We start from the raw sequence: 13,779 nt of genomic DNA on the forward strand, positions 1-13,779 counted from the left end.
AACTCGCACCCCCTCCCCCACTTAAGGGATGCACCTAAGTACAGGCTGGCTTGAAAGAAGAGAGAGAAGCAGTCATCGGCACAGATCGTCTCGTGGCATTTGAAACCCTGATAGTTATGATCGGGCATCGGCAGAACCAGTCAATGTCAACAATCCAAAATCACAATCAGCCGCATTACGGTATCAATAGACCACCAGCTACCTCGCACCCACCCTTCGCACTGCACATTCCTCAGGTGACATGAAATACTACGCGCATTCATAACCTACGGCGGCTCAACTGTTTTAAATACTCGCTAGTCTCCGCAGACTTACGGTTCCAATTCGTTTGGCATTCATCGTAGTTAGTATGATAAGCCACTCGTACAGCCTACCCACAATCAGGTTCCTGTACATCTCATCGACCGTTTTCACGGACTGCAACAGTAAAACAGTCTCCAAGTAGAGGAGACTGCGAAAGCTGATCCACGATACTACCTGAGTGAGATTTACCAGGCTTTGTCTACTGCCGGACAAACATATTTGTTACCCAACGACATGGACGTCTCTAGTGAAGACAGCGCGGCTCAGTCTACAGTGGAAGTGGTCACGAAAACAAAGCTCCAGCTACCAGCTAGTTGCGACCCGCCCCAGCCCGACGGCGAGAGAAAGCAGTTGGTATGGGTGGTAAGTCACGGAGATGGAAACCCTTCATCTTCTTTAGATTGCTGATATCAACTTTATCGTTACAGGTGTTCGGTGGAACGGGCCATATGGGCAGATCTCTCGTGAAGTCCGCCTTGTCCAAAGGAGATATTGTCTCGTCCGTAGGACGAGTCTTCGAGACGAGCCTCGAGGATATGTCAGCTCACCAAGACAAAGACAACTATCTGGGGCTACTATGTGATGTGCGCTCGAAAGACTCAGTGGCGCGCGTGATTAGCAGGACGTTAGGACGATTCCAGCGCGTCGACGTGGTCGCCAACTGCTCCGGCTACGGCGTCATAGGCGCATGCGAGGACCAGGACGAGCACGAGATTCGGAACCAGTTTGAGACGAATTTCATGGGCACTCTCAACATCATCCAAGCCACATTGCCCTATTTCCGCCAGCAGAACGGCGGCCGCTATCTCATCTTCAGCTCGACATCTGGGGCACTGGGGGTTCCTGGCCTTGGCCCGTATTGTGCCACCAAATATGCCGTCGAAGGGTTGATAGAGGCTATGCTCTACGAGACGGATTCGTTCAACGTCAAGGCGACTCTCGTGGAGCCCGGATTCGTCCGCCGGGATGAGCCCGACGCCTTGGCAAACCCACTGCCTACCTGGGGCCACTTCCTTATCAAACCAGCAAGCGAGGCCTACGCGCAAGCAACATCACCAGCACTGCATGCCAAGAGGATGGTTCAATGGCTCGGCGACCGCCAGCCGACGAGTGCCGTCAAGTGTGCTGAGCTTGTCTGGCAACTGGCCCACTGCTCGTATCCTCCGCTACGGTTACTCCTGGGAAGCTATGCCATTGAGAGTATCCGCGATAGGTTGCGGTCCGTTACAGAAGAGTTGGAAGACTGGAAGCATCTGAACTTTCCTTCTATGGCAGAAGCGGGTGGTGAGGGCGGAGGAAAGGACAGCAAACCAGACCATGACGAGAGCATGGCCGATTCGGGGCAGGACGCGCCTAGCCAGGAGACGTAAGAGTTGAAGACTACAGAACAAGATGAGACCTATCGCGCTCTGTTGCACTCTATGCAGGCTCGAGGACGATTATTCGTGACCGAGAACGATATGTAATTAACGGGTGCCTATTTTACGTGTGGTGTTGCTGACCCTCATTCAGCTAGGCAGATGTAATGGCTATCCGTCCTTGACACCTACTACCTACAGTACGGAGTGTGCAGGTCCCTTGCCTTTCATCCCTTGGCTGGACCGTGGGACTGCGGCTTACGTACCCAAAAGTTTCTCCACCTGGCCTGTAAAATACCTGGCACTAAAAGCAATTTAGCATGAAATTCCAAGACCCTTGATAGGTGCACGCGTGTTCCCCTGCGTTCCCGTTCCGCCCGCTCGCGAATACAGGTGCCCATCTCCTTCTCTCTGTCATGCGCCCCCTTTACCTCATTTTCTTTGCTTCCTCCCTTTGAGTCTCCCAGCACCAACAGACTTCGCCTCCTCTGTTGCGATCAAGCGTATAGAAGGGAATACGCTTCTGGAGAACGTCAAGGGAATTGATACTTCATCGCTCCTTCTCACCTACGAGTTACGGACTAGCCATTTCAATCGAGTCTGGCGCATTCGAATCGTACCCGACCAAGCCCGAGTCCCAGCCGTCGTCGTTGAAGCCAGTTTGCTTCACTCGCCAAGGTCCGAGTCCATACGGCGATTTCACCCCAATCACCAAAATGTCGGACAAAAAGAACGAGGACTACGAGCTTCGCAGCTCAGAGTCGTTTGGCGAGAAGGATGGCTTCCTGTCTCGACCCCCCCCAAGGCCGAGGCCTGCGCTTGCTTCGCCAATCAGCAAAATCGACAACAGCCCAGGTATCGCCATTCTTGCCTACTGCCTCTCCTCTATCAGTATGACGGTCGTCAACAAGTACGTCGTGTCCGGCCAGTTCTGGAACTTAAACTTCTTGTATCTCGCCGTTCAGGTGCGTCCTCGCTGCACAACCCCCCAGTCCGTCACCATCTACTAACGCTAGGATGTCCACAGTCCGTCGTTTGTATCCTTACCATCACTGTGTGCAAAAATCTCGGGATGATAACGAACCTGGCTCCCTTCGACACCGACAAGGCAAAGAAATGTTGGTCATGAACTTAACGTAACCTCATGCACCGCTCGACACTTACATTTCTCTGCAGGGTTCCCCGTTTCTCTACTTCTGGTCGGCATGATTTACACTGGTACCAAGGCCTTGCAATTCCTCTCCGTACCCGTCTACACCATTTTCAAGAACCTTACCATCATTGTTATTGCCTACGGCGAGGTATTGTGGTTCGGCGGCAGTGTCAGCCCCCTTGCTCTGCTGTCTTTCGGCTTGATGGTTCTTAGTTCTGTCGTGGCCGCATGGGCAGATGTTGCACATGCATTGGGCGCTGGCTTCCAGACGGCCGAGGCTTCGGCCGCCGTTTCCACTCTGAACGCTGGGTATGCTTGGATGGGCATGAACGTGTGCTGCACAGCAGCGTATCTGCTGAGCATGCGCAAGGTCATCAAAAAGATGAACTTCAAGGACTGGGATAGTGAGTCGCACTGGACTTCCTACGGTTGCAGCGCGGTTCGGAATGACTTGCTGACAGGATAATGACGCAGCCATGTTCTACAACAACTTGTTGACCATTCCCGTTCTCATCGTCTGCACCCTTGTGGCGGAGGATTGGTCATCGGCGAACATCCAAAAGAATTTCCCCGTCGAGACTCGCAACAGCCTTTTCATCGGCATGATCTATTCGGGCTTGTGCGCCGTTTTCATCTCGTACTGTTCGGCGTGGTGTATCCGCGTGACGTCGTCGACGACGTACTCGGTAGTCGGTGCTCTTAACAAGCTTCCTATCGCCCTCAGTGGTCTCGTTTTCTTCGACGCACCGGTCACTTTTGGCAGCGTATCAGCCATCGTCATCGGATTCGTCAGCGGAATCGTCTATGCGTGGGCCAAAATTCGACAGACGGAGGCTTCCAAGATGTCCTTGCCGACGACACAGCCTATGAGCGCGAGTGCCCAAAGCAACAGAGACGCCAACAAGTAAGCAAGTGAGTGCCGGGCAACCCTGGCGGTACTAGAGAGACGAGACGAAGTTCAGTGTGCATTATCAGCTAGTTAGAAGGACGTATGCGGGTTTCTGATAATGGCTGTTTTCTATAATTCATCTTGGACAATGATGCAGATGCTGAATGCGCATTGCGAAACAACTTGCATGGCTGGTATCACGTGCCAACCTCTTCTGTTTGACTGAAGAAAACAAATCACCATGTTGTACAGTAGTGTATTCCTGCGGTCGGGGCTTACATGGCGTGGGGGATGAGGAGGAAGAGGCACATGATGGCATGACATGGAATGGGGTATTAAAATAGCTCACAATGAGGTTCTCATTTGTTTACGACGAGATACGGCGGTGACGCCTTTACGGCAACATTCCTTTAATATCACGAATCAGGTTCCCTACTCCAGCGATTGTGACGCGACTTTGCCTAAGGGAGTAGCATGGAATGAATGTTGAGTTGAGTTACAGCTGGGCGTCAGGGATTGAACGACACGACTTGATTCAACAAGAGACAGCGGTGGGTTTGGTTGAGATGCGCTACCTACTTTGCGGGGTACCCAACGTACCAGCTTTTCCACTAGAAGTGCAACTGATTAGACAGGAAAAACCATGACCTCGCCATCCAAATCTTGGAACTGTTCTGCCATCAGTGGGTTTGCTGTTTGTGGTACATCACAAGTTTACTTGGTTGGGGGTTGCTGCTTGGTTGACTTGCTTGACGAACAAGATCCAGTTGCCTGAATGCAGGTTTTTGTGGCCCAACAAAGGCAACGTCTCAAGGGCGAACAAAGGTGATCTGCACACAAGGCTTTGTGTAATATTACCACCTGGTAAATACTTACTCTATCTACAAGCATTTAGCAGACACAAAGTGACTTGGCAACAGGTTATCCTGCAAGAGCCTGTGCGACCCTTTTGCAGGAGGAAAGCAGTAATCGCACATACCAACTTGCTTGTGCAGGCAGATAGATTGAGAGGGAGGCACACCGGCATGTTGCGTTTAGCACCGGTCACATTCGGTGGGGACCCGCCCCTTCGGAGGCCCACCTAACAGTTGAAATCCCGTCCCGTCCCATCGCCAACCATCCCATCTCACGTGTCAATTTAAGACCCTCGTCTACTATTAACTTTTCTCTACTTTTACTTGTAGTGATACGCAGTTCCCTTTGCTGTGCGCCCTATCTACCTTGTATTAGCTTCTACTTTAGCCTTTTCTCCTTCCATCACCTGGAGTCAAGCTATAATCTTGTCGTGAATAAGACGAGAACAAGACGTCACCACCACCACCACCACCACCACCTCTACCATCGTCCATTCCCCTCAGCGCAACCTCAACCCTCCGAGCCTCCACTCCTCGGACCTCCCTGTCACTCTTCGCCGTCTTTCTAGAGCTATGGCTTGAGCGGAATCCAGCCATTTGTTCTTGTCGCAGACCAGCCTTGCGCTTCACCCTCGTGCAATCAGCGCTATAGCAGCCGCGGTGGCAACGGCAATCAGCCAATATGTTGCCCTTCATCAGCAAGCGTATGTAATGCTGCCTCTCTAGCAAAACCCTTGCACAACCCCCTTTTCTCTTTTCTACTGCTTTTCGGATGCCTTGCTAACTCTGCTCGACTCCATAGCCTTCGATCTCCTCGCACTGCGCCTCGGCGCATCTTCTGACGAACGTTGGTCCTTCCTATATAGTTCGACCGCAAAAAAAGGAGTCAAACTGATCTTCGCGGACGATGACCTAGACAGAGCCCCGTTGCTGACGACACTTCTCCCGTAGTCAAACTTGTCTTCTCGTTCCTCATATCATACCCTTTGGCTGGCCTCCTCAAGCGAGTCCCTGATGCTAGACCCGATCAGAAGAACCTCTTTATAATATGGTATGTTGCTTCTTCGTCGACTTCGACTCCCTGTCCCGCTGCTCGCTCCTCATGGCTGATACTTTGCGAGCCGCAAATAGCACCTCTACCTTCTACCTAGTCGGTCTCTTCGACCTGTGGGACGGTGTGCGCACTCTCGCCATCGCTTCCGTGGGCGTCTACTGCATTACCAGGTACATGCGCACTAGTCCCTTTATGCCATGGATTGGCTTCGGTTTTCTCATGGGCCATATGTCCATCAACCATATCGCTCGTCAAGTTGCCAACAACCCCTCCTCTGTCGATATCACAGGTGCCCAGATGGTCCTTCTCATGAAGTTAAGCGCATTCTGCTGGAATGTGGCCGATGGCCAGCTCCCAGAAGATCAGCTATCTGATTATCAGAAAGAGAGGAGGCTGGTTGATCTGCCTGGTCTCCTAGACTATGCAGGTTACGTTCTCTTCTTCCCCTCCCTCTTCGCTGGGCCTGCGTTCGACTATATCGATTATCGCAAATGGATCGACACAACAATGTTCAACCTCCCCGCTCAGGTTGACCCCTCCAAAGCGCCTCCCGTGAGGAAGAAGAGAAAGATTCCCCGCAGTGGCACGCCCGCTACCTTGAAGGCTGCCAGCGGCCTGGGTTGGATTGGTCTTTTTATGTTCCTTTCTAACTACTATCCAATCACCTATTTGACGAGCCCCTCCTACATGGACCATGGTTTTCTTCACAGAATTTGGATTCTTCACATGGCTGGTTTCACCGCTCGTTTGAAGTACTACGGTGTTTGGTGCTTGACAGAGGGCGCCTGCATTCTGGCCGGCTTAGGCTACAATGGTGTGGATCCTGTCACCGGCAAGGTGTCGTGGAACAGACTACAAAATATCAATCCTTGGGGCGTCGAGACGGCTCAAAACACCCGCGCCTATCTCGGTAACTGGAATATGAACACCAATAACTGGCTGAGGAATTACATCTACCTGAGGGTCACACCGAGGGGGAAGAAGCCTGGTTTCCGTGCAAGCCTTGCTACCTTCAGCACCAGCGCTCTGTGGCACGGCTTCTACCCCGGCTACTACATGAGCTTCATCCTTGCCAGCTTTATCCAAACAGTGGCCAAAAGTAAGTGCACCTTTGTGTGCCGCACCAGGCCGGCCCGGTTGGATTACACGATGGGCTGACCATGTGGCAGATTATCGCCGCTACTTGCGAGCCTTTTTCATCGATCCCAATAGTGGCGCGCCCACCTCTAGTAAGATCTACTACGACATCCTCTCGTATTTCGTCACGCAGGTGGGCATGTCGTTTGTCGTCGCCCCCTTTCTCATTCTCGAGTTCTCGGGGTCGGTGCAGGTGTGGGCTCGTGTATATTTCTACACCATCGTGGGCACCATGCTGTCCATGGCCTTCTTTGCCTCGCCCGCCAAGCAGATGCTGAAAAAGCAACTCGAGCAACGGCAAGGCAAAGCTGGCGCCAAGCTCACGCGCACCCTGAGTCAAGACAGTCTCTCAGGTCGGGAGCCTGTTTTGGGCGTGTCGGCGGATCCACAGCGAGAGATCGACGAGGCCATGGAGGAAATCAAGGCCGAGGTGGAGGCCAGGCAGAGGAAGAAGGCTGCCTGAGTGAGCATCGATGAGTTGCATTGTACCGGCGCTCCTGCGACCCAGGTAGTCCACGATGCCCTACTCGCGTGCCGGCATATGTTGCTTCATGCGTGAAATGGGTACATATCATCAAGCAAGCGTTGTTACAGCTCGAAGAGGTTCCGGACGATGGATGATTGTGAGTGAGTGGTATTGGAAGTGGCCCTCGAGGGGCTCATTAGACATTGCGGGCTATATGGATGTAAAACTAAACCATTATGAAATGTCTATGTCCCACAACAGCGACAAGTATCGGCCAGGTTTCATCATTACCAACTGCCCCTAGCACTGATCCCGGCAAGCTGACTCCCTTGTAAGGCCAAGGGGGGTATCGTCAATCAAGTCTCAATCGCCCAGCGGAAATATGAACAAGCAAACAAAGACCAAACAACCTCCGCCAAGTCATCGTCATGTGTGTGTTTGCTTTGTCTTGTTGTACAAATACAGTAGTTTATGTTCGATGGCAATCGTTGGTGGTAAGAACCCTCATAGGAAGGTATCAAGGAAAGGAATGAACACCGTCTAGTTTCTTGCCGGGCCATGATGCTGGATATGGTAAGAAAGATTGTGGTGCCGATGAACGGGAAAGAAAAAAGAGTCGTAAGTGCATGCGTCTATGTATATGATGAAAACTGTCGTAGATTCGTTAGACCGTCGCCGGAAGGCCAGGTCCTAATTCATGATTCCGATGCGCTGAGATAATGGTGACGAAGACGTATTTGAAAACGCTCAGAGATGCCAGAGGCGCGATCGGGTTGCTATGCCATTTGGCCCCAACCCTGTTTGACGCCCACGACAACGAGGGCAGCGATGGCACCGACGACCAATAACCCGATAACAGACATGTACCGATTAAGTGCGCGCCACCACCGGGCGCTTTGGAACAGAGTTTCGTCGATTACTGAGATCCTTGTAGGAAGGTCGCGTTCTTGGTCTAAAAGGACCGATCGAGGGTCGCGCTCCGCCATCTCGGCTTGCGGATCAGGGGGAAGCGGGAGAAAGGCAGCGATCATCCATGCTGTTGACAGTTAGCCACCATCACTTCCACACAGTTCCGAAAAACGAGACCCGACTCACCGATCGGCAGGATGAACCCGATGACAAACATGGTGACTTGCATGTTCCGCTTGCCTAGAATGCTACTCTCTGCGGACCAAGTCATCGATGGTGGTTCCCAGATGCTGTAACGGCCAGCTCGCTGATCCCGCCGTAAGTGGGGTGACCAGATACTGGAAGTCTTTTTCCGCAGACCGGTGCGCACTTGGTTGTCTTGTAAGGGCGCCGGGCTAATCTCCATGGACCCCGCGTCCGACAGCGGTCGGGGGTTGGCGGCATTGACTTCTCGCGGCCGTCGCCGTTGGTTGTAAATATTCACCGAGAGCTGGTCGACACTAGGGGAATGGCTATGGAACGAGCTTGGCGGTCGGCTGTCGTTAGGATCTGACATTAATGAATCCCCCGAGCTAGCGAGGAACCTGCGTTCTCCACTTCCATAATAAAACCTACAAACAGGCAAGTCAGCAAACGTCATGGTATTAAGTAACGTCTTTTCCTGCTGCAAAAAACGAGATGGTCGCTTACTTGGCCCAGGTTGGAATCGACGTCGAGTTAAGACTGTTGGCGCGCGAACTACCCGAGGAGTGAAGATTCCGATCGGAAGATGAGCTTGAAAAGAAGCCAGAAAGACGGGTTCGCGAGGGACGTTGGTGGAGTTGGTGCAATTCTGTCAATCCATCGCCATGCTCGTCTTGATCGCTGACCATCCGGAGGGTGTTTCCTCGACTGTGCGTTGCTTGAGGGCGTTCGAGAGAGTCGGCGAATGATCGTGAGTGCGACAATGAGCGCTCTTCATTGGCAGCCAGAGACGACGAGATGCTGAGCATCTGCCGGCTGTGGCTGCTCAGGGGTATGCTGCCCCGTCTCCCAGGCACTGACCAGGGAGACACGGAGCGGGACGGAGGCTCGCTACCCCCCTCACTCTCCGAGATAACGGTGGACAATTGTGAGCTCCATTGATGCGGATGGGGGTTCATGTGTGATGCTGCAGACGCAACAGGCGCGACAGGAACGGCGGGGGTTACGGTTGGCGCAACTTTGGTCTCTGGCTGCCGTCCAGACTGGCTGGCCAGTACACGTGATCGATAAAAAGCCGCAGGGGAAGCTAGGAAACTTTGTGCGGCTTCGAGAGTGAGGGCACTGGAGATTGATTTGACCGAGGCTGCGCGTCGCAGGGAATCTCTGGACCGTGACTTATAATAACCAAATCTTTCGTTAGATCTCTTCTTCTTCTTCTTGTGGGGCTTCAGTGGTGCCACCAAGAGACTTTCTTGCGAGTACTCTGGGCGGACCCGAGAACGGCGGCTGGAGGCTAGAGACGATGGCGCCGGAGACGAAGCGCCGTGCAATATGTAGTTTTGTTCGCTGTCGGCAGTCTTTGGCGGACTTCTCTCGGCAGACGATGGCTCGGGGGGGGAGGATCGACCGAGGACTACGTAGTTCGAGTGGCTCGACGATGGTGGGTGCGTTGACTCCTCTCTCTCGGGCGAAGGAGGCGAACTGGAACCTTGCAAGTTGTAGTTGGTCGTCTCTGAGGTCGTCGACGGTGCATGAAGCACACTCTCGGTATCGGTCGCGGGGGGGGAATTAGAGGCGTATACTTTGTAGTTCGTCTTCTCCGATGTCGTTGATGCGGTGACGGACGACTGAAAGGAGGTCTTGGTCTGTAAGTCGTGGGGGTCCGAGGATGTAGACAAGTCAGCAGTAGGTGCCTCGGGCAGCGGCGCGAGTCGAGAGCCAGATGGAGACGGCGGGTAGGTTGCGGCCTGTTCGAGTCCAGGGTGAAGGAGCGTCGACTTTTGCTTTTGCTTGAGATCGGGGGTGTTGGGAACCTTGCGAAGGCCGCCCACCATTCGATAATTCCAAGGGGACGAGGAGGAGCCGGCTGTGCTGGTAATATGATCACCGGTTAATTGCGTGGTCGAGGATGCCGGGGTTAGAGTGGATAAAAAGCTTCGGTCCGGAAGTGAAGTCACTGTTGAGCTTGGACGGACTTCACTGAAGGCGTCCGAAAGGCGTTCATGCGAAGTCGTGGTAGACAGCGACAAGGTAGGGGCTCTGGAAGATGAGCCATGGTCTTCGTGGACTGCGGCCCGCTGCCCCTGGGGCAAAAGGGAGAATGTCTTGCCGTCAGCGTTCAAGGCGATGAGATTGCGGCGGCGAGACAAGGGGCGCTTTGCCGAGGGTGTGACAGGCTCGTCGTCCTCGTTGCGCTGGGAGGACCGGGATCGCGCATTAACGCGGGAAATATCAGTCTGATGAGGTGGAGTGGTAGGGACAGGGGTGGTGGGAGACGACTCGTCGCCGGGCAAGGAGTCGGATCGGAGTTTCGACCCTGAAACACGATGGTCCTTGGCGGCAACCAATGGGAAGGTGGACGAGGCTGGCGACAATACAGACGTTAAAGTGCTGGAAGAATAAGAGCGTCGATGAGAATAGAGGTCGCTAGCGCGGCTCACGGAGCGGTCGTCGGCCCATGATGAACCGGCGTGGTTGTGACCCGATGGGTTGGGAGAGAGCAGTGCTGTCGTGGACGTCGGGGTGCGTGACGATGAAGCCGACGCGGTGGAATCGCGGTTTTTGCCGCTTGGGCGGGGTGGGCTGTAAGGGACGATGCGAATGGCAAGGGAGTTGGACTGTGACTTGGAACGCTCGTGTAGCGGCCTTCGTTGGGACCGGGAGGGGCTTCCCCGAGAGGGGCTCCCGGACCCGGACCCGGACATGCTCAGCCAGGTACGTGGGTGGCCTTAGTCGAAATGGAGCGGTTGAAGGGCGTCGGAGAAGATGGGCGGGCGCGTATGGAGGCGGACTGTCTTCTTCGGCGTAGGAGCTCCGGGCCATAGAGTACCGGTGATGCACGGGATTGACAAGCAAGGCCGGAAGAGGAAACAGGGGCCAAGCGCAAGGAGGATGTGCCCGGCGTGGTTGACTCGCCGGGACCAGCACGGCTACAGCGACAGGAGGATGGTTGGCAGCTGGCCGATCTGTGCTTTCGGCTGTCTCAATTTCCCCTTCATGGGGGTTTGGAGCTTCCCAGGAGCCAAGCGTCGTACGCAGGTCAAGGTAAAAAGGAAGCAGTTAAGGTTGTCCCAGCGACACAATTCGGAGGCGATTCGGACCTGGCTTGGTCGAGTCGGAAGCCTTAAACAGCCGTTGGAAGGTCGTTGGAGGCGGGATGCTCGGGGATGCTCAGTGTCGTCGTCCAAGGCGGTTCGGTTAACTGATGTGCATGTGTTGGAACAGCAAGGGTGTGGTATTTTTCTTCATTAAGACCAGGCAGGAGAGCGAGTGAGGTGTGTATGTCCGTTGGGAATGCTGGTATATAATATGTGTAGAGTGGTAGCGGCCAACATGTGAGTCGGCAAAGTGAGTGACTGAAGTGAGACGAGGCGTGTTAGATACTACAAGTATGGAGATATTGACAATGATCGAGAGTGAATGAAGCGAACGAAGAAAGGAAACGCAAGGCAGCGAGGGTGCCAGAAAAGAGGGTGGAAACGATTATTACAGGCGGAAGTGCCTGGGGATATGCGTAATAGCAGACAACAGAAAAAAAGAAAAACGTCGTCGAGGACGCGCAAAATTTAGTCGGCGGGAGGCAGAAGCCGAACGAAGTGGAAGAGAGAAATGGGTGAAGGGGGAAGGAAGGGGGGAGAGGAAGGAGAAGAGAGAAAAGGGCCACAGGTTTGCTCGTTCCATACCCACCTACCTTGCCTATCTGTACTTCCCACTCACCTACATCAAGGTACCTATCGAGCGGTGGGCAAGGTGATGTGAGCCAGGCCCGTAATGGAGAGCGCCGACGGGGGTGGGAGAGAGGAAGGAGGAGGGAGTGGAAGCGGACCAGGGCAGAAAGCGAAAAGAGGCAGGGGAGGGGTTGTGGTGGAATGTACGGATAGTGTACGAATACAATGCAGACAGGTATGGCTACTATGTGAGTTACGTACCCTTTAGCCTTCCAGAGGCACCAGACTTCGCAGACCAATATTCTTGCGGAAAAAAATCGTGTTTGCGTCTAGGCGTCGAATGCTCAATCTTTGAATCCCGTTGTCGTCTTCAACGGCCAATCTTGGTGGGGGGGGCGGCCTTCTTCCAATCGCCAAAACGAGACTCCTGGTCTTTCTCATGCAGGCCTGACTCCTTACAGCACGACGAGACCACCGGATTGGTAACAACAGCTGGGCCAGGAAAGTGGGAAAAGGCGGTCGAGAGCCTGCGTCGTATGGATAACGAGGTTGTTTGCACCAACCAGACACAGAGAGATAGGTATGGTGTGTATCCTTACCTACGGATTTGGAGATGCGTGATGGAGACCTCGCTGCACTAGTACCAGACGCAGACACACACGACCGGGCTCTGCACACTGAAATGCACCTAGAAGCGGTAATCTTCGCCCGGGGTTTGGGGCCGGTCCAAGCAATGTGACTGGCTGGATGGCCTCGTCTCCCTATCACCCGCTTCCTCTCCTGTCCAGCACCTGCGCCAGCAGTTGGTTCGATGATGGTGGCGGCTCGACCGTTGGGGTTGCTTCCAGGCGACCCGGACGACCAGACAAGAATCCCGCACACCAATCGACGAACGCGCAGAATTGGACGTAACGCGGGGGGGAAGGGGTTTCTCTGCTGTTGCTGCCGGGGGTGGGGAGCCTGGAGGAAATGGAACCTTGACCGAACCGACCAGGCCTAGGAACGGAAGGGCGATATGGCAGGCTGGAGGTGATGAGATAGCCAAGACCCGTTGCGTGGTAATTATCAGGCTGCTGCTGTCGCTCCAGTGAGAAAGAAGTCAATGAGTTGCTTGTGTTTTTGCTTGTGGTGGAGGGCGGGTGACAAGAGGGAAAGGCAAGAGCAAAGACGAGAGGACAACGACGCGGGATGACAATGATGATGGGGTCGAGGCCCTTTTGACAGAACGGGTGTTAATTAAACTGCAATATCTGCATCGGTCATCTTGGCTGTCGACGTGGTTCGTGAGACGGGTGGAAAACAACAAAAACATCGCGTCCAAGTGTTGCCGTCGGCGTAAGAGGTCTGACCTTAAGGGCCCGGCGACCAGGAAGCCCCCAGGCTGTGGACGACGACGAGGTTTGGATGACCCTTGGCCATGAGCGCTCGGAGGCAGGCGCCACCAAGGAAGACGACTAGAAGCGAAGCGGAGCTGGGCTGGGGTGCAACATTGCATATACTACCGCGCAACCGTACTACCAAGGTAATAAGTGGCAGGTAGGAAAGCACGATGAAGCCGATTAGAATGGCGGCGTGTTTTGCAGTTGTAGTGTCCGGATTTGCAGCCCTGTGTGATGCAGTGCAGTCACCTGTCTGTAGTGGCATTTCCATCTCGTCCTCGTCGTACTTTGCTCATGTCTGGGTATATTTCCACAGCCCATGTCCCTGCCCTTGTCATTCGTCCGGTCTCCTGGGCCTTTAATGACAGACCAGAGAGTAACAACAAGCAAGCAATGAATTAAAACCCGCACCCAGTAATGAGATGG

General features: G+C 53.9%; 4 protein-coding genes across 4 annotated transcripts; 3 read left to right on the forward strand and 1 right to left on the reverse strand.

Annotated features, from left to right (window-relative positions):
- The first annotated feature begins 49 nt into the window (after positions 1-49).
- On the forward strand, positions 50-1,850 carry CDEST_00846 (Putative short-chain dehydrogenase/reductase SDR, NAD(P)-binding domain superfamily). The gene is made up of 2 exons (XM_062917005.1): positions 50-666; positions 732-1,850. The coding sequence occupies exons 1-2, from the start codon at positions 538-540 to the stop codon at positions 1,671-1,673; spliced, it is 1,071 nt and encodes a 356-aa protein (XP_062773056.1). The 5' UTR covers positions 50-537; the 3' UTR covers positions 1,674-1,850.
- A 215-nt stretch (positions 1,851-2,065) lies between these two features.
- On the forward strand, positions 2,066-4,221 carry CDEST_00847 (uncharacterized protein). The gene is made up of 4 exons (XM_062917006.1): positions 2,066-2,626; positions 2,689-2,779; positions 2,838-3,218; positions 3,289-4,221. Exons 1-4 carry the CDS (start codon positions 2,378-2,380, stop codon positions 3,720-3,722), a joined length of 1,155 nt encoding a protein of 384 aa, XP_062773057.1. The 5' UTR covers positions 2,066-2,377; the 3' UTR covers positions 3,723-4,221.
- A 608-nt stretch (positions 4,222-4,829) lies between these two features.
- On the forward strand, positions 4,830-7,473 carry CDEST_00848 (Putative membrane bound O-acyl transferase, MBOAT). Its single transcript, XM_062917007.1, has 5 exons — positions 4,830-5,261; positions 5,360-5,404; positions 5,509-5,608; positions 5,689-6,710; positions 6,781-7,473. The coding sequence occupies exons 1-5, from the start codon at positions 5,240-5,242 to the stop codon at positions 7,209-7,211; spliced, it is 1,620 nt and encodes a 539-aa protein (XP_062773058.1). The 5' UTR covers positions 4,830-5,239; the 3' UTR covers positions 7,212-7,473.
- A 6-nt stretch (positions 7,474-7,479) lies between these two features.
- CDEST_00849 (uncharacterized protein) lies at positions 7,480-12,449 on the reverse strand. The gene is made up of 3 exons (XM_062917008.1): positions 8,814-12,449; positions 8,310-8,734; positions 7,480-8,250 (listed from the first exon to the last, which is right to left on the reverse strand). Exons 1-3 carry the CDS (start codon positions 11,009-11,011, stop codon positions 7,991-7,993), a joined length of 2,883 nt encoding a protein of 960 aa, XP_062773059.1. The 5' UTR covers positions 11,012-12,449; the 3' UTR covers positions 7,480-7,990.
- Between the last annotated feature and the right edge of the window lie 1,330 nt (positions 12,450-13,779).

Source organism: Colletotrichum destructivum, chromosome 1, assembly GCF_034447905.1.
Source record: "Colletotrichum destructivum chromosome 1, complete sequence".
NCBI lineage: Eukaryota > Fungi > Ascomycota > Sordariomycetes > Glomerellales > Glomerellaceae > Colletotrichum > Colletotrichum destructivum.

Coding starts and splice junctions, on each gene's coding strand:
- CDEST_00846 (XM_062917005.1), top strand. CDS start 538: ATGGACGTCTCTAGTGAAGACAGCGCGGCTCAGTCTACAGTGGAAGTG. Junction 667..731: donor GAAAGCAGTTGGTATGGGTG/GTAAGTCACGGA, acceptor TTATCGTTACAG/GTGTTCGGTGGAACGGGCCA.
- CDEST_00847 (XM_062917006.1), top strand. CDS start 2,378: ATGTCGGACAAAAAGAACGAGGACTACGAGCTTCGCAGCTCAGAGTCG. Junction 2,780..2,837: donor CACCGACAAGGCAAAGAAAT/GTTGGTCATGAA, acceptor ATTTCTCTGCAG/GGTTCCCCGTTTCTCTACTT. Junction 3,219..3,288: donor GAACTTCAAGGACTGGGATA/GTGAGTCGCACT, acceptor ATAATGACGCAG/CCATGTTCTACAACAACTTG.
- CDEST_00849 (XM_062917008.1), bottom strand. CDS start 11,011: ATGTCCGGGTCCGGGTCCGGGAGCCCCTCTCGGGGAAGCCCCTCCCGG. Junction 8,735..8,813: donor TCGATTCCAACCTGGGCCAA/GTAAGCGACCAT, acceptor GCCTGTTTGTAG/GTTTTATTATGGAAGTGGAG. Junction 8,251..8,309: donor CGGGTTCATCCTGCCGATCG/GTGAGTCGGGTC, acceptor AACTGTCAACAG/CATGGATGATCGCTGCCTTT.
- CDEST_00848 (XM_062917007.1), top strand. CDS start 5,240: ATGTTGCCCTTCATCAGCAAGC. Junction 5,405..5,508: donor CGGCGCATCTTCTGACGAAC/GTTGGTCCTTCC, acceptor CTTCTCCCGTAG/TCAAACTTGTCTTCTCGTTC. Junction 5,609..5,688: donor AAGAACCTCTTTATAATATG/GTATGTTGCTTC, acceptor AGCCGCAAATAG/CACCTCTACCTTCTACCTAG.